Source organism: Capra hircus, chromosome 18, assembly GCF_001704415.2.
Source record: "Capra hircus breed San Clemente chromosome 18, ASM170441v1, whole genome shotgun sequence".
Classification (NCBI taxonomy): domain Eukaryota; kingdom Metazoa; phylum Chordata; class Mammalia; order Artiodactyla; family Bovidae; genus Capra; species Capra hircus.
In genome coordinates this window covers 25,808,264-25,818,230 of record NC_030825.1, presented here as the reverse complement: position 1 = coordinate 25,818,230, position 9,967 = coordinate 25,808,264, and the positions used below count along the sequence as shown (strand labels likewise).

At 46.5% G+C, this 9,967-nt stretch overlaps 1 protein-coding gene across 4 annotated transcripts in view; it reads left to right on the top strand.

The window, feature by feature from the left end:
• Positions 7,442-9,967, top strand: part of GNAO1 (G protein subunit alpha o1) — a 179,058-nt gene continuing 176,532 nt past the window's right edge. For all 4 annotated transcript variants that reach the window (XM_018062013.1, XM_018062012.1, XM_018062015.1 and 1 more), the window contains exons 1-2: positions 7,442-8,397; positions 8,636-8,678. In XM_018062013.1, coding sequence (XP_017917502.1) covers positions 8,280-8,397; positions 8,636-8,678 — 161 coding nt within the window. In that variant the 5' untranslated portion in view covers positions 7,442-8,279. The remainder of the gene's footprint in view (positions 8,398-8,635; positions 8,679-9,967) is intronic.

Sequence of the window (9,967 nt, the reverse complement as noted above, 5' to 3'; positions counted from 1 at the left end):
GCTATGAAAGTGCTGCACTCAATATGCCAGCAAATTTGGAAAACTCAGCAGTGGCCACAGGACTGGAAAAGGTCAGTTTTCATTCCAATCCCAAAGAAAGGCAATGCCAAAGAATGCTCAAACTAACACACAATTGTATTCATCTCACACGCTAGCAAAGTAACACTCAAAATTCTCCAAGCCAGGCTTCAACACCTCAACAGTATGTGAATGGTGAACTTTCAGATGTTCAAGCTGGATTTAGAAACAGCAGAGGAACCAGAGATCAAATTGCCAACATCTGTTGGATCATCGAAAAAGCAAGAGTTCCAGAAAAACATCTGCTTCTACAAGGGCTTCCCTTGTAGCTCAGTTGGTAAAGAATCTACCTGCAGTGCAGGAGATGCGGGTTCAATCCCCAGGTTGGGAAGAGCCCCTGGAGAAGGAAATGGCAACCAACTCCAGTATCCTTTCCTGGAAAATCTCATGGACAGAGGAGCGTGGTGGGCTGCAGTCCATGGGGTCGCAAAGAGTCGGACACAACAGAGTGACTAACACTTACTTACTTACTCTGCTTTATTGACTACTCCAAATCCTTTGACTGTGTGGATCACAACAAACTGTAGAAAATTTTTAAAGAGGTGGGAATACCAGACCACCCGAACTGCCTCCTGAGAAATTTGTATGCAGGTTAAGAAGCAATAGTTAGAACTGGACATGGAAAGGAGTACATCAAGGATGTATATTGTTACCCTGCTTACTTAACTTATATGCAGAGTACATCATGAGAAATGCTGGGCTGGATGAAGCACAAGCTGGAATCAAGATTGCCTGGAGAAATATCAATAACCTCAGATATGCAGATTATACCACCCTTATGGCAGAAAGTGAAGAAAAACTAAAGAGCCTCTTGATGAAAGTGAAAGAGGAGAGTGAAAAAGTTGGCTTAAAGCTCAACATTCAGAAAATGAAGATCATGGAATCTGGTCCCATCACTTCATGGGAAATAGATGGGGAAACAGTGGAAACAGTGAGAGACTTTATTTTGGGGTGCTTCAAAATCACTGCAGATAGTGACTGCAGCCATGAAATTAAAAGATGCATATTCCTTGGAAGAAAAGTTATGACCAACCTAGATAGCATATTAAAAAGCAGAGATATTACTTTGCCAACAAAGGTCCATCTACTCAAAGCTATGGTTTTTCCAGTAGTCATGTATGGATATGAGAATTGGACCATAAAGAAAGCTGAGCACCGAAGAATTGATGGTTTTGAACTATGGTGTTGGAGAAGACTCTTGAGAGTCCCTTGGACAGCAAGGAGATCCAACCAGTCCATCCTAAAGGAAATCAGTCCTGAATATTCACTGGAAGGACTGATGCTGAAGCTGAAACTCCAATACTTTGGCCACCTGATGTGAAGAATTGACTCATTTGAAAAGTCCCCAATGCTGGGAAAGATTGAACACAAGAGGAGAAGGGGACGACAGAGGATGAGATGGTTGGATGGCATCACTGACTCAATGGACATGAGTTTGAGTAAACTCCAGGAGTTGGTGATGGACAGGGAGGCCTGGCGTGTTGCAGTCCATGGGCTCACAAAGAGTCAGACACAACTGAGCAACTAAACTGAACTGAACTTACAAACATGTACCTGCTAATCATATCAGTCAAAGCTAGCTCAGGTAAATTGAAAAGTCCTATTACACTTATTATAACAAATAAGAATCTTGGTTTCTGATGAAAGATTTTCCAAGAAAATGCCAACAGGGATCAGGGCCATTAAGTAATGCCTTTACTTTAAGCCAAGCCTCCAACTTCAATTTCAGCTCTTGGTCAGTTTTACCAATGTGAAAGCACCAGCGCTAACCCCCTTCAACTTTCTACTTAATTTAAGCCAAATGCATCCCTGTGGGAGTTTCCTGCTATCCTAAATTGAGAAAAATCATAAAGCATACCCTCTTTGGGGTTCTTGAACCATCAAATACACTCAACAAATAATGTTCTCAACAGTGACTGCATAATGGACTTCAATAACTTAAGAGCTCAACTCAATTACCTACAAGTCTTCAGGAAAGTCCCTTCATCTAAAAGTACAAAAATCCTTTATTTCTTCCCATGTCATCTTTTATTCTAACAACGATAAACTATTTTTTTTCATAAAGTCCACAAAACAACAAATGAGAGAAGAAATTTAGGGAAAAATATTCTGATGAGAACTTCAGAGACATTTGGTATATGCTCTTCTCACAAGTTCCTAAATACCAATACATTTCCCATTTGTTTGTTTAAAATCAGTATCATTTTTCAGAAACTTACTTGAAAAGAAGTCATCACCTCTTTGAAATCACCCAATCACTAAACGCTTTCTAGAATTAAGTCATAAAATTTCCATTAGAAAAACCAAAAAGTCTCAGAACTGGGAAAAACTTTGCTATATGATCTGCTTTAGCCCTTGCATAGAGACAGGTGAATTTGGTTAATAATCATTAGAACTGATGATCTGTGGACAATGGGCCATGCTTGACCTTTTGGGATATATAGGAAGTGATAACTCCCTCCCCTCATAGGAGTTTAAAGTCCAGTGATGTGTTTCCTAAGTGCATCTCTTGACGGAGAATGTATGATCTTAAAAATGAACATTTCCAGGCTCCACCTGAGACTCACTGAATCAGAAATTCTAGACATTGAATCAGCAATCTGCATTTTAGAAAGCAACCCACATGGAACTCTGCTCAATGTTATGTGCCAGCCTGGGTGGGAGGGGTGTTTTAGGGAGAATGGATACACGTATATGTATGGCTGAGTCCCTTCGCTATTCACCCGAAACTATCATAAACATTGTTAATTGCTGTACCCCAATACAAAATGTTTTTGGTGTTAAAAAAAAAAACAAAAATAAAATTTTTAAAAAATCCAAAGAAAAAGAAAGCATCCAAAATAATTTGTATACACAATAACATTTGATAATCACTGCTTTGGTAGGTCTGAGAGATGTGCACAAAATAATACTAATATCACCCAGAGAAGCACTGAATATTAATAGGTTAATTAATTAATAGGGGTTAGTCCTATTAATATCTTCTAGGGAGATAGGCAATGGCACTTCCATGCATTGGAGAAGGAAATGGCAACCCACTTCAGTATTCTTGCCTGGAGAATCCCAGGGATGGGGAAGCCTGGTGGGCTGCCGTCTATGGGGTTGCACAGAGTTGGACACGACTGAAGCAACTTTAGCAGCAGCAGCAGCAGCAGCAGGGACATAAAGGGAATTGGATCAGCATCTTCCCTAATGCCAGATATTTATCAGAAACTCTAAGTCGTGTCTTAGCCTTGCCCAGACGACCTTCTAAATTATATTCACCACTAAGTTAGAGTGTAAGCTATCAATTAAAAAAATAAAATAAAAACCCTAATGCAGAAACTTAAAAAGTCTCTAGTGATCTACCATTCTCCCCCAAATGCCTAATACATATGACATTTAGTTTGGTTTCATTTTGCTCATGAACCACATATTTTAGTCTATTTTCTTCCTGTGAGGAGAATAGTGTTCATACTGCTGCTGCTAAGTCTCTTCAGTCATGTCCGACTCTGTGCAACCGCATAGACGGCAGCCCACTAGGCTCCTCTCTCCAATGCATGAAAGTGAAAGTGAAAGTGAAGTTGCTCAGTCGTGCCCGACTCTTAGCGACCCCATGGACTGCAGCCCACCAGGCTCCTCCATCCATGTGATTTTCCAGGTTAGAGTACTGGAGTGCGTTGCCATTGCCTTCTCCAATAGTGTTCATAAGGAATAGTAATTTTCATAAATTTTTCCTTTGACAGAAATACAAAAACTACCAAAGAAAATTTAAATTCAGAAACAGGTAAGATATTTGGACTTTATATATGTAAATATATGTAATCGGAGAAGGCAATGGCACCCCACTCCAGTACTCTTGCCTGGAAAATCCCATGGACGGAGGAGCCTGGTAGGCTGCAGTCCATGGGGTCGCTGAGAGTTGAACATGACTCAGTGACTTCACTTTCACTTTCATGCATTGGAGAAGGCAATGGCAACCCACTCCAGTGTTCTTGCCTGGAGAATCCCAGGGATGGAGGAGCCTGGTGGGCTGCCGTTTATGGGGTCGCACAGAATCGGACACGACTGAAGGGACTTAGCAGCAGCAGCAGCGATATTAATTAACACAGATTCTCTACAAGACCTAACACTTTGTGTACAGAAAAATCATTTAGGGAGTGGCTACCAATGCAGATTTTAGAGTAGTCTGATTTGGCAGAATTAAGATTAACTGAATTTTTAACAAGCACCCCAGTTGGTTCTGATGTGAATGGTTTTGAAACATTCCAGGGATTTCAAGATTGCAGGAAGCCAAGCTCATGTCTAAACCTCTCTTTGAGTCTAAATCAATACATTAAACACAGTAGGTGGTAAATACATGCACATTTGATTAAAGTAACCACAAAAGGTAACAAATAGGGAAATTCAGTTCATCACATCAGAGCCCATATTTTGTAAGTCAGAGCTGGATCTTGCTTATATCATAAATTACTGTCCTCCAGAGTTAGGAGCCACATGTATAAAAGCAACTCATTGTAGGCTTTTGTTGTTTCTTTTAGAGAGAGTTATAAAATATGCTGACCATATACTTTTGAAATTAAAAACATGCTGAACAGGCTATAGTTGATCTAAAGTGGGGTAAATGAAAATTATTCTTTTGGTCAACAGTAACAATCAGAGAAATAATTCCGAAGATCATATAAAATAAAAGTAAGTGAAATCTGTCCCTGATTACTCCTGATGTTAGGACTGTTAATTTCCTCATTCCCACAGGAATTAACTGTGGACAAATTAAACATGTATGGCATTATCTAATCATTAATAATTCATTGAGAACTGAGATGTTGTCATCCTCACTTCTTTTGGCGAGGGAGACCAGAATATGATTGGTTTCTGGAGTTGTAAGCTTTCTGTGAGTCTAGGAAGCATTACATATATAGACATATATATAATAAGTACATGCAAAATGTTATCTTTCAAATGGTCCACAAACCTGTAAAAGGAATCTTGGATTAGTACTTCATGACTGTATGACCTTGAACAATTTATTCAGTCCCTTGGAGGCTCTGTTTTCTCAGCTGTAAAATGGGAACCCAGGCTGATATGGGCCCAGGCTCTTTCCACTCAGCCATGATGCTCCAACACCACAGTCCCTAACTGAGGTTTACATGGAAGGATCACAAGAGATAATTTTCATAAAAGTGCTCTGTAAGCTGTAAAGCACCACACAGGTGAAGTGGATTATTATTAGTATTTTATGAAGCCCAGCTATTAAGATGCAAAGTGACCCAGGAAAAGAAAACAGTGTACACAAACCTGAAATACAACATCTACAGTGCCTAGAACATCACGTTGTTCATGGCAGGCAGGTGCTTAATAAGTACTGAGTGAGTAAAGAAAAAACACAAACACAAGTTTGTATTTCCACCATACTAGGTATGACACCAATAAGGAATAAATATACCAAAAATCAAAGACAGTTTGATTCAACCATATAAACCACAATGCCCCAAGAGTCTAAGTTCTTAAAATAAAAATTACTTGACATGAAGGAGCATTAAAATGTAAAATATGACCCACCATTTACAAAGAAATGGCTATGGTCTTACCTCTTCATTATTTCAGATGCAGGTTTTCAGGGACTGCAGAATCTGGGTGAGGTGGCTTAATTTTTTTCCTATATCTGATAGATCTGCATAATCATCCTAACAACCTTTAAAAGAAATAACAAATTATACAGAATGTTGGTTAGCTAAGCTGTTTGAATCTGGGAGACTGATTTTTAGTGACACCCAGATTTTAAAGAAACCATATTTTTCCCCTAAACTCCCCTCCTTTACACACAAGGTAGGGGTGGGGGTGGGGAAGAAGGGAAGTTATTTACTTCATAAAACAATTCTCTATAGGGGACTTTTGTTAGTTTTCTAGAACATGTAAAATGTGATCTAAGTGTAAATATTCAAATTACATTACATACAACTTTTGACATAAATAGCTATTTGTGGAATTAGGCAAACCCAAACTGGGAAACAACAAACTGAAAAATACAGGAGGGAAAATGTTTTCTTCTGGGTGGGCCTTAATTGCCTTTTTTTCCCCATTGCAAACGTATTTTTATGTTGGGTAACGTTTCTAAAAACAGGGGTGTTTTTTCTATTGTTGAAATGAAACAAACAAGTTCGCTTTTAGAGCCACAAAAATGCCCAACTGTTAGGAAAAAAACAACAACAACACGTTTTCCACTGGCCGCCTGCCTCTCCTATCCCCATGCAATCTTTCCCATTGGCCCCTTTCTCTAGGAGTGCCCCTGAGGCTGCCTGATGGAACTGATTGTAAAACCATTTTGTGCAGTGAGAACTATTTAATAGTTTCTTCAAAATCACCCAGACCACACAGAATATGCCCAACTCTTGGAGACGTGTACGTGTTTCCTCAGTATTGCATGAGCTGTACACTAACTGACCCAGGTTTCTGGGTTTTTATTTTAAAAAGAGATGGGGGAGTATTTTAAAACAGGAAGAGGAGGAAACTCTTCTCTTACCGAAAATTTACTCAAATTCATTTAACTTATCTGTGTTTTGGGAGATAGGCTACAATCAAACTAAACCCTCCAAAATGAGAAAAGCAAGTGTTGAGGAAGTAAGCATCACTCCATGAAAACCTGTCCTGCCCATCGAAAAGCTTCTCAGCATGGGAACTGTCGCGTGTGCTGCCCCCTCGTCCGGGAATCACGGAGCAGGGTCCGCGAGGGCAAAGGGAAGCAGAGGCTCCTTGAGAACTGGCCCTGTCTTTGTCTTAACCGTCTGTGTTCCTCTCTTCACAGCCTACTTCTCTCACATACTAGGTGCTCAATAAATGTAGGACGCAGGAAGCGAAAAATCCGAATCTGCCCCCAATCCTCAAGGGCGAATGACAGGGAACGCAGGTTTCCTCAGAACCACCGTCTCCTCAGTGGGGCCACCTGACCTCAGCCGTTACGGCCCCAGCAGCAGGAGAGCAACCAAGAAGGTGAGCTGCCGGAGCCAAGATGGAGAAGAAACGGGAGAGGCAGGGAGGCGGCGCCGGCCCGCAGCTAGTGGACCCACCTGACCGCGGCGCGGGCCACCCAGCCCCGCGCTCCCATCGACCAGAGGCCCGGGGCCGCCGGCGCGTGGGGCCGGGGCGGAGGCGGGGGCGGGGAGGGGCGCCGCGGCGCGAGCCCGGCCCCCGGCCCCGCCCCCGCTAGGCCTGCACGAGCCCACCTCTGGGAGCCTCGGGCCTTGCGGGGAGTGGGGGGAGGGGAGGCCGCGCCACGCGCGCGCCGCCGCTAGTTGACGCGGGCCCCGACGCGCGCGCCTCCCCCGCCCCCCGCCCCTCCCGGTCCCGGGGGCCCGGCGCGCGGCCCTGCTGACGTCAGCGGGCGGCTGGCGGTGCGGGGTGCGCAGAGCCGCTGGCGCACTCGCGCGCTGCGCTCGCTTGTTCCCCCCTCCCGGCCTGTGCGCGCGCGCTCGCTCGCTCGCTCTCCCTTCATTTTTTTCTCCCCTCCCTCCCAGCCTCTCTCCTCTCTCTCCCCCTCGAGCTCCTGGCTGCCCGCGGCTCCCTCTCGCTCTCCCTCTCTCTCCGGTAGGCTCCGTCGAGCGATGCGAGCTCTGGGAGACAGCGACGCCGCCTCCCGCTAGAGACCTGCCCCCCGGCCCGGCCCCGTGCCCAGCCCTGCCCAGCGCGCGGGGGTCGGCGAAGGCGCCGCGGACGCACCAACGGCGGAGGATCCGCGATGCAAATGCACTAGCGGCACCCCCTAACTCACTCCCTCCACACCCCGCGCCGCCTCCTCCTCCGGCAGCAGCGGTAGAAGGACCCACCCTGCCCCCCCACCCCACCCTCCGCCGACTCCGGCTCCTGCCTCGACTATTATTTTATTTATTTTGGGTCGTGCACAAGCCTCAGTGCCTGCAGCCCGCGCCTCCTCGGACCGCGGGCGCCTCCTCCCTCGGTTCCGGAGCCCGAGACCCCGGCCACCTTCGCCTCGACACCCCCAGAGCCCCGCCAGCTGCCGCGAGTCTCCGCGGCTGGGAGCTTGTTAGAGGCTGTCTTTTTGGGGGGTTCTGGTTTCTCGACATTTTTGTTTTCAGCCAAGGGGAGGCTATCGTGATTTTTTCCCCTTTGAGCCCAGGTTCTGCTCTTTGGGGGGGTGGGGGGCGCGCCGAGCCGGGGAGCCGTGCCAGCCGAGTCGTGCGGGCTGTGGCAGGGAAGGGGCCACCATGGGATGTACTCTGAGCGCAGAGGAGCGAGCCGCCCTCGAGCGGAGCAAGGCGATTGAGAAAAACCTCAAAGAGGATGGCATCAGCGCCGCTAAAGACGTGAAATTACTCCTGCTGGGTAAGGACCGGGGCTGCCACCCCCATCCCTCGACCCCGGCCACTCTGCACCCCCCAACCAGTCCCCCGACCCCGCTCGCTCCTGGGGAGACCTGGCCCGCGAGTTGGCACCACGATGTGCCCACGATCGCCCACTCTTTAGCATGTCTTACCCCCTTCCCCCTGCAGCCCCCCCCCCCGCCCCGTTCCCCTAAGCTGACACTCACCAATTTCCCCCCCCCCGCTGTCTGTCCCAACAGGGGCTGGAGAATCAGGAAAAAGCACCATTGTGAAGCAGATGAAGTAAGTCCCTGTGGTATTGGGATTTGTACTTTTATTAAGCGTAATTTTTAAAATGAATTTTATTACCTTGTTCACTTCACATCACTCTCCAGGCCCGGTTTTTAATTCGTGTACACACACACACACACACACACACACACACACGCCCCTGAATTTGACTCCCCTCTACCAGGCCCTGCGTTGGTTCTGGGTCCTCCACCCCAGCTGCCGGGGTGGGTGTTTTTTTTTTCTCCCCAAGGGGGTGGAGGGAAGGGGAGCGCCTGTAGTTGTATGAATGACAATGTCCGCCATATTGATCAGAACATCACATTATTGGCATGATTATGGTCATTACTCTTGTTTGTGGGACGTTTCCTGTGTATGGCTGCCTCCATTTCTGTTTCTGTGTCTCTGTTTCATTCTGCATATCTCTCTCTCCTTCTTCCACCCCCCTCCGCCCACTCTACATCCATAATCCCATTTACCCCTGCTCTTCTCCTGGGGCAGTGATTTTTGAACTTGGCAAAAACATGGAGGGGACCCAGCCCTAGGCTGGGGTGGAGTATCAGGTGTCTGCTGTTCATGGATTTGGTGCTGAATTAGAGGCTGTGGTTTCTGCCCCCTCACCTCAAAAAGACGAAGGTTGGGGGAAGGGGCATGTGGTAGGGGCAGGGGTGGACTTCGAATCGAATGAGACTGGCACAGATGTATCCAAGGTAGAGGTGGAAGATAGGACGCTGGATGTGAGGTTAAATGCCCGCCCCTTGCTGCCCCTTCCTTCTCCCCCACCTTCCCAGCCTTTGCTCTCCTGACACTGGCAGTTTTCGTTCACTCTCTGGCCTTTATCAATGTAGTTATTTACACTCTGCATAGGCTGTGTTCCATGTAATCTACCCACAATGCGGATTTCAGGCCCCACTTGCCACACCACCCCCTTCTGCCTTAGATATCAGTTTCCCCTCCTAATTAACTGGAGGTGGATTTGAGTGATGGTTGAAAATTAAAACAAAATGGGATATTCCTTCCTTTTCACACTTGCTCAGTAAGGAGCCTCGCCCCTCCTTGCTATACTCCCGGGCTTCTTGCCCCATCCACTCCTGGTTAGCAGTTCCTGGTGAGCCCACAGGCAGCTTTGCTTGGGGAGGGGGTGTCTTTAGGAAAAGGGAGTGCGCCTCGGGCCTCCTGGCCCTGCTGCTTCCGTTGTCTTGTCAGTTCGGGACGGAGGAGTTCGTTAAGACCGTTTAGCGAAGATTCCACGTCGCTTTGCTGTGACACCTTCGTGCACACACAGCTCCTAATTAGGGGTTGCT